The 12456-nt window shown below is 37.7% G+C and overlaps 1 protein-coding gene across 2 annotated transcripts in view; it reads right to left on the reverse strand.

The window, feature by feature from the left end:
• Positions 1-3385: 3385 nt before the first annotated feature.
• The window catches only part of CRY1 (cryptochrome circadian regulator 1), a 38548-nt gene continuing 29477 nt past the window's right edge, over positions 3386-12456 (reverse strand). The window contains exons 8-14 of one of the 2 annotated variants that reach the window (XM_035569237.2): positions 10811-10962; positions 10505-10707; positions 9569-9670; positions 7643-7738; positions 6365-6436; positions 6167-6274; positions 3386-4173 (exon numbers count right to left, since the gene is read on the reverse strand). In XM_035569237.2, the coding sequence (XP_035425130.1) occupies positions 6171-6274; positions 6365-6436; positions 7643-7738; positions 9569-9670; positions 10505-10707; positions 10811-10962 (729 nt within the window). In that variant the 3' untranslated portion in view covers positions 3386-4173; positions 6167-6170. Of the gene's footprint in view, positions 4174-4197; positions 4636-6166; positions 6275-6364; positions 6437-7642; positions 7739-9568; positions 9671-10504; positions 10708-10810; positions 10963-12456 lie in introns of those variants that run through there. The other variant, XM_035569238.2, reaches the window with a different exon arrangement.

A 12456-nucleotide genomic window follows, 5' to 3' on the forward strand; every position in this document is an offset into this window, starting at 1 on the left:
CATAATTAAAATTATCTGTCTGCTAGAAGTTTCCCCTCTAACCAGCATTTTTTTCACCGTGTTTGAATTATTTTAATTTCTGGGAAACAAATTGCAGTAAACCATCAAGCTGAAAGCTAAGGCAACGTATAAAGGGTGAGAATCTTGTCTGCTTGGTCTTTTAAGGAAAAAAAGGAAATTGCACAAGCAAGAAAAAGAAGGTTCTTTCTCTCTGGCTTATTTCAATCTAACCTAACCCCAATCAAAAGAAAACAACACAGCTATGCTAGCAAGAGTTTGTGCACAAGCCCACAGGAATGGGCACTTACCTAAGGCTGTGTAGCAGGACCGCATTAGGGCAGAGGCAGGGACCAACATCTCAGGGGTCCCAGCTCCACAGAGACAACCTGGGGAGTGTTTCAGGTAGCTAATAGCTTGACTACATTTTCAAAAGCCAGTTTTTAAAGTAATCTTTAGGTAAAGTGTATTTAAGAAGAGAATACATGTTGATTCAGCAAAGCAAACATGGCAGCTCTTCCAAAAAGCAACTTCAAAAGAAGCGATTTGGTTTCTGATTTCTGACTCAGTGGCCATCACCGGTGCTCTACAAAATTTTGCCATTTCTACGTATTTCACCTTCCCCTGCTGCTAGCAGAATATACTGGATGACCAAGAACTGCCTTTTCCTTCTCAAAACCAAAGTTTGTGTTCAAAGGCAATCTTGAACTGCCATAAGAATTTAATGCTGCACGCTCTTCCCCTGCAGGCTGTACACAGCTGCTGCTCCCCCCAAGCGATGCCGAGAGCTTCGTGCCAGAGGTCCAAGCGCACCACTCGCCAAAGCCCATCGCCATCCTTGCTCACAAAATCCTTCCTCTGCCGTGGAAGGCCTTGCGACCTGCAGGGCTCCGTGCCAATGCAGCTCCCAGAGCACCATCTACAGCTCAGCAGAGTGAAAGCAGGCGGAAAGGAGGCGAGCTTGGGACAGCCGTGTGATGCCATGAGCTCGCCGGAGGCAGCCGCACTTCGTGGCCCTCTGCAAAGAGAGCACCCGTGATTTCCAGAAGCCTTTTATACTTCTTTAGCTTTTAACACAGTAAATGATGTATTTTCCCTTTCATCTCATACTCAGAAAAATTACTTTGTTCCGAATTTAAAGTTTCAGCAAATAAAAACAACTACAAGCGCATACATGGCACGCAACATTTTAATTTGCCATAAAGTTAAAAACTATCATCTTAAATTAACACAGTTCAGAGAATGTAATAAGTAGGTGATGACAAGAGTTTTGCATAGAACACACATCAAGAACTTCAAGGGTTTTTGTTTTGTTCTGCATCACTTTCCGTAGGTCAAGCTACGCACACCCCACACCACAGCCTTCAATGCGCTCGCAGTGGCTGCAGCAAACCTGGCCGTGATGGAAATCTGGCTTCAAACCATGACCCCAGGAGATATGAGGGTACCTGACTTCATCACAAACTGTCCTTTTCTGACAAGGTGGGGAGATGGTAAATGTCTTACTGTTTTATGAGAAATCCTGTCTGCATGGCAGGAGCTAAGTTACAGGAAGGCTCATGTGAATGCCAATCTTCAACAAAAAACAGTCAACTGTATCAGTAAGCCCAGCAAAGAACTCATTTCTGATTTTTGACAGGTCTTTCTCCTCAACCTAATCTAGCCAAAGATCCCCCTTTTAGGGCCATCCACAGTTTGCTCTGAATTTAACTGTTTTCATTCCCCTCCTTTTACAAGCCTTTGCAAGCAGCTAGCACCGGCACTATGAGATGGCCAACTGAAGCCCTCTGAAAACATTCAGTTCCTGAAGGCCTGAAGATGCTTACACTGAAGTTTGTCTTTTGTCATATATCAGATACAGTCATCCTTTCCTGGGGTTTGGTTTCCAAGAAGCCTTGGTCTGTAACTCTCCCCTATCCCCCACCAATTCAGGGTAGTGGTCGCTACATCCCTCTAGAACAGAGCTTCGAGGAACACTTGAAGCTCTATTTCTGTACCGTAAATTTGATTTAAAAAAAAGCAGTATCATGGCCCTGTTCTTATTAACCCACACTGGATTAATAACGCATAGGCAACTTCCTGAAAAATCACAAAGGGGCAGGAGGAGAACATGACAAACATCTTCACCGCAAGTCTTCCTTTGCAAATCTAAGGACTTGAATGCACCAAGAAGGATCCTCCTTCTAGCATTTAAGGAGGGGGAAAATTAACTTACCCCACAAATCAACTCCTTGGGAAATCTTTTTACGTATTCAACTTCCAGATTGTTCAGGGGAAAGGTGATATTGAAGTGTACTTTCTTACCTTGATTAAGTTTCTTTGTGGGATATTCTTAGGCCATATATTCAGAAGTGCTAGATGGAATATTTCATTTAAATGGCATTTCTTTCCAGTAGAAGCTAACAAAAAAAAAAATCAATAGAATCTTGTCTGACAGAATAAGTCATTTCCTAGAACATACTCTTAGGACTACTGTAGTCTTTTTTTTCTTTTTTCCTCTCCAGACTACTTAAGCAGAGGAATTGTTTATTTTACTGGTTACTTGTGTCACTAAGAAACCTCTCCACTCTACTTGGACTGAACTGTGGAAAATACTTAGCATCTGTTTCTCCATTCTCAGTGTTAAGATTTTTCCTTGAAGATTAGTCAAAGATTCCCTGCCTCAAAACAAAAAGCATGCCTGTATTTTTAGTAGTACTTTTGATTTTGCTATCATTTCCAAATCAGTATGCAAGGATATTTACATTAACTTATTTTGTAAATAGCAATCTAATTTTGTAATTACAAATCTAATTATCATCTAAAATCAAGGAATAGCCAGAATCATGGCAACTTATTCTGCACCAAACACAGTGCTGAATATGTTGTCAGCCCATGAGTCTGATCTGAATTATCTCCAAACCATCATACAAAAGTACCCCCTGTGACTGGAAATCAATCATTTGATACTAAGAACAGATAATTAACTCCTCCCACATAAAAATTAATTGCAGCATCCAGTCAAATAGAGAACTGTCTGACTTGTGTGTTAAAATGTAGTAACTCAGACTGCTTCTTTGGAGATCTTAACGGCCTAATAAAACATTTAGATACAGCTTCTCTAAACATTTCGGACAGATGCAGAGTATTGACTGAGTAGCTAATAAACCTGATGCAGTTTTACAAATCCACATCCTCAAAGAACAGCAAATTAGCTGCAGTGCAGGAAAGACAGCCAGGCTATCAAGCAAATTCCATTCATAGCACAAAAAAAATGCAAAGCTGGACTGTGAAGAAACACCTAATAATTTAATGGTGAAAAACATCTGATGTTCAGAATACATACACACAATTTCAACAAAGGCCCATATAATTTGAATAGTGTTTTGCTTCAATGGCATGAAAGTGAAAGTTAATACAGTTCACTGTTTGTGGCTTCCAAATTAAGTCTAGAAATTACATTTCCCTCCTTTTTCCCCATTTTACTTGGAAATGCATACCCGAACAACAGCATACACAAAGACATATGTATCCATATATACTTTTTTTTTTTTATTAACAATGTATGTCATTACTGAACAAGGCAACTGAGAAATACAAGGACTGGACATATACATGAAAATTTTACAATTTGACAAAAAATTGGCATATGACTTATATACAGATGCAACTAATGAAGGTTACAAGTCTACTGTATTTGATTAAACACAGTCCTAAGCATTTACATTATGAAAATTTGAAGTTGATCATACAGACATCAAATTCTGGAATCTAAAAATAATAGCAGTTTAAAAACTTCAAAGCTTTCTATGTCCATCCATTTTACAGAACATCACTACAGCTCTTCCTACTACCATATACATGAAAGATTATCAAAAATATATTGATGGGTCTATCACTAATCATGAATGTTTGTATTTACATTAAGTTAGCAAATACTTCACCAAATACTTTATATACAAAACTCAATTTGTCCTTTGTGAAAGAGTCATTAAAAAGTTAAAAACCATAGAAATGCCAGTTAGAAACAATGCATTCCAAAAATTGAACTTGTTTACAACAACTGAGAACAATTTAAAATAACTTATGAAAAAGTATGTTATTTTAGTACAAGTATTCTCACAACTCTTTAGTTCCAATACAGAGTAGCAGAAACTTCATCCTGGGTGTTGAGTAGTATCTTCTCTTCCGATAATGCTGCAAGAAAAAAAATCTTAAGCACTTTGTCATGCAGGCTTTGAAAAAAGGCATACATAATTCAAGGAAAAGAACTCTTCCCCCCTTCTCAGTGCAGTAAGCCTTGTCCCATTCATACTGGCTCAAATACTCCGAGTTCTCATTTCTTACTCCTTAGAGACCAAAAGGGGAAGGGGGAGAGGGAAAAAAAAAAAAACAAACCCACAGCCTCTGTAGCTTAACACTATTCAGAATGTGCACATCCTTTTGCCAGCAGTGTTTTTGAATATGTTCTTGGCTGATTTTTACATTTGACTGTCATGCTCTCGCAGCATGCTTTGAACACCCCTAACAAAAATCAGTCTTCTCTGTCAAACTAGGAACCCCTCCAACCTGTCTCTCAATTGAAAAAGAGCTTAGACAGGAACCAGACGTTCACTCTGCAGGCAATTCTTCTACACAGACACGAGCACCTAAGGAATTCTGGAATACAAAACATGGATGCTGAATGAATCTACACATACTAAGGATCAGACATCTACTGAAACGTGGACTCCTGTAATTGCATTCCACTCAGGCACACTGGAGTACCAAAATACAATTTGAGAACAGAGAAGCACGGTTTACAGCACTCCATGTTTGCGAGAAAAGATCCATCAGTTTCTGGAGTCTCAGCTCACTTCTTCTAGAAACAAGCAACAGGCATTATGGAAACAGTGATTCTTCACTGAATTGAATCAGTGCAATAGAATTGTTCATAATGCACTGCAATGACTTTGTCAAAGTGCTGACACCACATAACAAGCAAAAATTAGATCTTGCTGTCAAAACCATATGAAGTAGATTGAATTTCCCTTTTTATCTCTAGAGATGCTGAATGCATTTTCTATACTTGCTGCGTGGAATCCCTACCTACCAATTTCACCAGTGCCTCACATATTATTTTTCTTCCTTATTCTTCAAACTCCATAATGACCAACTCTTAAATCTCCTTTATGAAAGAAAAGGATGGAATGGCATGTCAACCACCTTTAATCTAGACAGCCACACTCTTACTGTTGAATCTTGTCCCCTCTTCTTTCAGACAAACCTCCATTCTTTGACTTTCCTCATAAGTCATTACTCTAACGTCTTGCAGGTCATCTTCCTCATTTCTTTCAACTCAAGCTCACTAGGAGAAGGGGTATAACATTTTTGGTCTACCTTTCTTTCTCTGTACTGTTCCTAAGTATCTTTATCCAAAACACAAAATCCAGTTAACTTCTCTGTTGATGACTACACACAAATCAAACTCCTTGCACAATTTCTGCTTCTTTCTACACATTTTCACACCTGTTCACATATATCCAGGAACACATCCTTCTCCAGATTCAAGTACTTTTCACCACAGCTTTCTCGACAAACTTTGTCAATCTGAGCAACCTGCTCAGGTTACAGACTAATGACAAATGCTCGAGTCTTCAAATCATTCTTCTCTATAGATCTTTGCATCCAATAACTACAGCAGCATTTTGCACTCTTTTATTGTGTCTCTCAAAAACATGTTCTCCTTAGTCCATTTGTATGTCTAAAACTCATCCAAGCTCTGAGACTATCCTTTTAGGCTGTGTTAGTCTTCTGATTCAGGTCACTGTACACTCACACACAGTGCTGCTGACATAATTTGAGGCAAGATGCAGGAGCAGAGAGTAACTGAAGCTACATAAGCAGCTCTGCTAATGTGGAAGCCACAGTTTAAACATGTCCCTTTCCTTAACACCTCAAATAACGTGTCCAATAACCTCTGTCCTGATTCTATTTTTGTAACTATTTCCACTCTCATACCTCATAAGCTCTTCAGAGCAAGGATTTTTTTGGTTTTTGTTCTGTTTATACAGCACCTGCAACCGAAAGATCTGGAGCAAAAATTTAAGGTCTTTGCACTGCAGCACAGTACGCACGGTAAATCTGTACAGTGAATATGTACAGTAATTTATTCATTAACAGGATAAATTTAAGGCTTCTCAGTTCTTACCAGTTCAATTTGTGCTCTGTCGCTGGACTTTTGGCCCAACACTCTGAGTTTCTTCTTCTGGATTTGGGCGCTTCCCTGCACTAATGCCAGTACCAAGGGATGTTCTTCCTGATAATTTAAAACCAGTATTTATATCAAGAATTTATGTCAAGACTCTATTGTACTTTTATATATTCTTTTGTTTTGTTTTTAAGTTACCTGCTTGCAGTAAGTGTGATTGTTGATTGTCTCCGTGGGCATAGTGTAAGATACTACTTGCTTGACAGTAACCTGTTCAGATACAGTAGATATTATAACAAATAAAATCCAGAACTGCAAATCAGTGCAGTTACGTTCCTTACAACAGCAAAAAAGAAGCCAATTGATCAAGAAAAAATCCTGACAAACCATCCTGAATGAAAGAGTTCTTATGCAAAAAAAAAAAATCCTCATAACAGCATCTAGGGCAATTAAATAAAAAATATTAAAATAAAAAATAATTTTTTTTATTTTAACAATAAAAAATATTAAAATAAAAATTAAATAAATATGCACAGTGAAAAATATAGTATGTGCATGCATAGTTATGCACTGTATTTGTAGGAAACAGAAGTTCATCTGTTTGGACATATTAATATATTCTACGTTGCTATAAATTTTTAATATTTGTACTTCCATGTCTCCTCATCCTTTTTACTATTCTTTTACAGAAAGAATAGCAAATCCTTAACATAACTAAGCTGTAGAAAAAACACAAGTAACAAAAAGATTTAAACTTTTCTGGCTCATGTAAGCTATCCACTGGCAACCCTGACATAATGCATTATGCATCCCGCATAAGTAGTGCGAATTAGCAAAAGCAGTTGCAATGTTTCTTATTCTGTTGTGCTGTTCTGGTTCCGTTCTGGATATTTAAACAAAACAGATTACAGTCTTTCATGACCGGTAAACACACAGCGTCTGTTAAGACTGCAAGGAAGAGACAGTTATGCTAAATTTGCTTGCAAATCTGACCTACTACAAACCACATCTTCAATCTCCGTGTAAAGTGACTAACAATTATGGAAACAAATTAAATGAGTATCCACAGAGAACTGTGGAAGTTGATTATACATGGAAAGAGTGGTAATGAAATCAGGGAAAAAGATAACATGCAAATTTTGCAATCAAATGCATAAAGTGAAATTTTGTCCTCCAGTATTGTGTGTTTGAAGTAGCCTAGAATAATGTCCAATAATTTTGTTTAGTCACGCTTGTGATCCCCTCTTCAAAACAGAACTATTATTCTAGATGAGTATTTGAAAGATAAAAGTGACAAGACAAGCAAGTTTACTCTAAGACATAATTTTTATGTTTCAAGAACAGAAACAAGGCCAGTTCCAAGTTATAGACAGCAGCTGCCAGCAAAAATTCATCCATTTTATTTTGATGTTTTGTCTTTTTTTCCATAGTTGCGAGAACCTGGAGATCCTCTACAGACAAGCACTCCCGTAATACCTTGCTGCTGAATTCCACTTGTTCCTGCATGAGAGTCTCCCAGGGCACATGTCTGAACACCAACTGTCTGACCATCGCCAGTTCCCAATTGAGCTCCTAGCGAGGCAGGAAAAAATAGTAAACATTCCAATTTGGGAATTTAAAAGACGCCCCTCCACATACACCCCCCTTCAAGAGGTAGGCTGAGTATGGCTTTGGGTTTGTTTTGTTTGGTCTTTTCCATTTATTTGTCAAACTACCTCAGAACAGGTCCAAAGTTCTAATGGTTTCAACTTTTCAAATTCAAACTTGCAAATTCAGATGAATGCACAGTAACCTCCTACAAAATGGTTATGTTTGATATGAAAAGTATAAGTAGGCCATGTATATACACATACATACACACACACTAGACTAGACTTCTTTTCTTTAATGGTAAGGTCCACCTTCTGCTGCAATCTGCTTTTAAATTTGACCAAAGCCTCAGGAGAGCATAGAAACAGTAAATTTTCAGTTCTGTCTTAACCTTTAACAAGGAGGAGTCTACAGTATACATAGTATTCAAGATGATGATGCATCATAGATTTATACAAATTTAAAAACATCATAGAATTGACTAGAATAGTTGACTTGGAAGGGACCTGCCTGACCACTTCAGGGCTAACCAAAAGTTAAAGCATATTAATTTAAGGGCATTGTCCAAATGCCTCTTGAACACTGACAGGCATGGGGGCATCAACCACTTCTCCAGGAAACCTCTTCCAGTGTTTTAACACCCTCATGGTAAAGAAATTTCATTACATATTAGACTAGATATTTGGAAAAGTGTCCAGATTTTGCCTGAGATGGAGTTAATTTTCCTCACAGTGACTGGAGTGATGCCATGGTTTGGATTTAGGAGAAAAATAATGTTGATAGCACCAATGTTTGAGTTGTTGCTGAGCAGTGCTAACAGCGAGTCAAGTACCTGTCAGCTTCTTGTGCTGCCCTGACAGCGAGGAGGCTGAGCGTGCGCAAGAAACTGGGAAGGGACCACAGACAGGACAGCTGACCCCAAGCAGCCAAGGGACAGTCCATGCCATAGGGTGTCACACAGAGCAATAAAACTGAGGGGGTTGGCTGGCAGGGTGGCTGTCACTTGGGGACTGGCTGGGCATCAGTTGGCGGGTGGTGAGCAATTGCATTGTACATCACTTGTTTTGTATATATATACACACACAAAATATATTTATTATTATTTTCCCTTCTTTTTCTGTCCTATTAAACTGTCTTTATCTCAACCAAAAAGTTGGGGGGGGGGAGGGGGGGGGTGGTTTGGGAAGGAAGGTAAGAGAATGGTTGTGTGGTCCTTAGCTGCCTGCTGGGTTACACCACAACAAAGTCACAATTTCGTATTTTTTTTCCTTAGTAACCTGATAATCTTTGTATGCTACATTAAGAATATTAATAGCATAAAAACTTTCATCAAAACCATTTGATAAATTCTGTATTATGTTCTTACAGACACTGTTTATTATACTGTTGTTGGTGCTATGGTATTTTCCAGTAAGCAATCTAATGTTGACAGAAGAAAATTTACAGATTAACAGTTCTGATTTGAAAATTCAAAAATCACTACTTATTACAAATATCAGGATGTTTAGATTTCTAAAAGATCACATTCTAATGCTTTTGAAATCAAACTGTTTGATACACTTTAATAGATGATTTTGGGGGAATAAAAACAGTGCAAATTTTTATTCTATGTCTGAGATTAAAAAAGATCTGAAGATGTCTTCATATAAATACTACCAAACTGTGAAGAAATCTGAAAACGTTTAAGTGATTTACACTGAAACCTGTCTTGTGAAAACAGCTCTTCTTATACACAATGCCAAAGGCTTTGTAAAAGACATTTGGGCAGTTCAGTTTCAGTACTTCTACATATGAAAAAAGAATTTGACTGACCTCCTGTACTACCACACCCAGAAATGCTTTCTCCTGGTGAAAAGCCCATTAGCCCACCATTTCCATTCCCATTTGGATTAGAAGGCACTGTTGCAAGAAGACCTAAGCAATGAAATAAAATAAAGACATAAAACAAAATAAAATATAACATAATATAATATAATATATATATACACCATATATACCGTCCCAGGGAGCTTGATATATATATATATATACACCATATATATATATATGTAGGTGTGTGTGTATATATATATACACATATATACACACACACACACACACACACCCCTCCACCTCCCCTATTGCTGGAATCTTGCCAAGTAATTTTAGTTCACAATTACTTAGTGGGCATTTTCCACATAATATTCTATATAATTTTTCCAATATGCATTAGTTACAAGTATTCACCACGTTGTACTGGACTGCAATGCATCCTGATTCAATATCCATTATTATCAGAACAGACTGCTTATACCTTTCTGAACAATGTAAATGCATGTGGTTTGCTTCTCAGAGCAAAGGGGATGGTTTTTGCTAACTAGGAAGAATGCTATCAGAGCTTGCATCAGCATCTGTTTGAGCAACAACACTTGCACGTATATGCTATGATTGAAGTTATGAACCATATGCATTTTCTAATCACTGTTATTAAAACTTAGCTGTACAGAAGTATCACAACACTCACACAACCCAGTTTAACCAAAAACTTCCATAAGCCTAAATAAAAAGTTTTCTGGAAAAGATTTGGAAACAGATAGTCCAATCGAGCCCTTTTTACCCTTCTTGGTTACATCTAATATTTCCATATACTTGTATATAAAACCCTGGTCACAACACTGAACTCGCACCTAACTAACCATGACTATGGGATAAAGTTATTAATTGCTAGAAGGAGAGAAGTTTTCAAATAAATAAAGCCAATAGCCATACCCAGTCCTCTATATCGGGAAAGCTGCTGGTAAATTTGTTTCATCCTCTCAATATTCAGACGGCTTGCTTCAGCATGATTTACCATTGGTTTGGGATAATTAACTCCTATAATACATTTTGCAGCCTTCTGGATGCTCTCTGGGGCGTTCCAAGGATCATAGATGTATTTTGCAGGGAAACCTCTAAGTACAGGCAAGTAACGTCTTTAAAAAAAAAAAAAGAACATTTTAAATATCAAGCTATTTAAGCAATTTGACAGTTTAAGCAACATCTACAAATTACTGCAACCTCTGGACTGTGAATTACCTGATGTAATCTCCATTTGGGTCAGTTCTTCTGCCAAAACCCACTGGACAGTAGCAGTGAAAAAACTGCTGAAAGAAGGAACTACAGGATAACCACATCCAGCTCCCAGCATTCACACTCCAATCTGCATCAAGTAAGAGCTCTTCAAAGACCTTGAGAAATCAGAATAACAAGTTAGTATGAACATAGCACTTCTCTGGACCACCTACTTTTTCAGGAGCTGTTCAGAGTCTTGGATTTCAGCAGAGTAAATCCAGCTCTTCCACATGGCAACACTCTTTCTAAACTGGCACATTCACAGACTGCTGAGTACACAAGTACAAACACTTACCTAAGTGCCAAAGTCAAGAACAGAAGTGACAGCCCATTTTGGCTTTTAACCTGTAAAAAAACCTTGTAGACATCTCAGAAAGGTAAGACCAAGAAGTTGCACCTTTTTGCTTAAACACATCCTTAAGAAATAAATCCTCGAAGGATGGCAGGAGTTTGATTACTTGTAAGTGTATTTGTTGCTTTTGGAAGAGCTGCCGCTTCACATTGCAACTTCCTCAAGCTTTGCTAACTTCCACAAAGCAGGAAACACACGAGGCACGTTTCTAACTCTGTCAGTCTAAACACCTCAACTTGTGCAGCAGCTTTCACTAGTCAAGGAGACCTAAGAGTAGAAATCAAGAGTTTCAGGATAGTAAAAATATTCAAAAGCTGTGATCTTGAAGGCCACTAGTTAATCTAGTAAGTCATGGTTTTGAGGATACACCTTTGAATTCTTGGAGAAGTTTACATTAAAAGTAACAAATGAGGAAGCTGATTTAAATCTGGAACTCAACAGTTTCAAAGCATTCAAGTTTCCAGCACTGATTGTTTTGTATTTGTATTGCTTGTTTTATTACTTGTTAACAGAGATGAGCCTAGCGTGCATAACAAGAAGCTTCTTTGCTCACTAGTCATACCACTAACAATAGAGGCTAACAAGAAAGAAAGAAGCCTTTTTCTGTGAAGGAGAACTTGTGAGTACTTTTTATAAAAACAGCGCACTGAGTAGTTTTCAAAACAGATACTTAATACCTATTTTTCAAGTTCTGATTTTCCTTTCAAACTTATTTCCTTTCAAACATTGTCTTCAAAAGTTCCAAAGAACCATAATTTTTCTTTACCCTAAGACTCTGAAACTTAGTATGTTACTATTGCCACCCAACCTAAGCTAATATTTTCTCCAAAATAGTCTCAATAAGGCAATACTGTTGAACAAGGATTTCTCTCTCCATATATTCATGACAGCTTTCATACTACAGTATACACCGAATAAATATTACAAAAGTAACGTTGCCTACATATCTGCAACTACTAGAAAGAAAAACCCTATGTTTCGAAAAAACTTTTTTTTTTTAAGCAAGCAACCTATAACAAGATCTTTAGCTGAACGCTAAATGTTAGCGCACAACTATTCCACTAGATGCTGCCATGTAACAAGACTTTGGAAATAACATTTCCTCGGAAAGACAGATTAACTTTTGCTAGCTAGGGACATGCTAACTAAACATCCTTCCACTGCACAAGTCTTCCCCCCCATACCTCTGCATTATTTCAAGAGTAAGAAAAAGTTGGCACTCATCTGTAATACAGTTTCTTCATTTGGCTGAATTACC

Source organism: Cygnus atratus, chromosome 1 (genome assembly GCF_013377495.2).
Source record: "Cygnus atratus isolate AKBS03 ecotype Queensland, Australia chromosome 1, CAtr_DNAZoo_HiC_assembly, whole genome shotgun sequence".
Taxonomy (NCBI): Eukaryota; Metazoa; Chordata; class Aves; order Anseriformes; family Anatidae; genus Cygnus; species Cygnus atratus.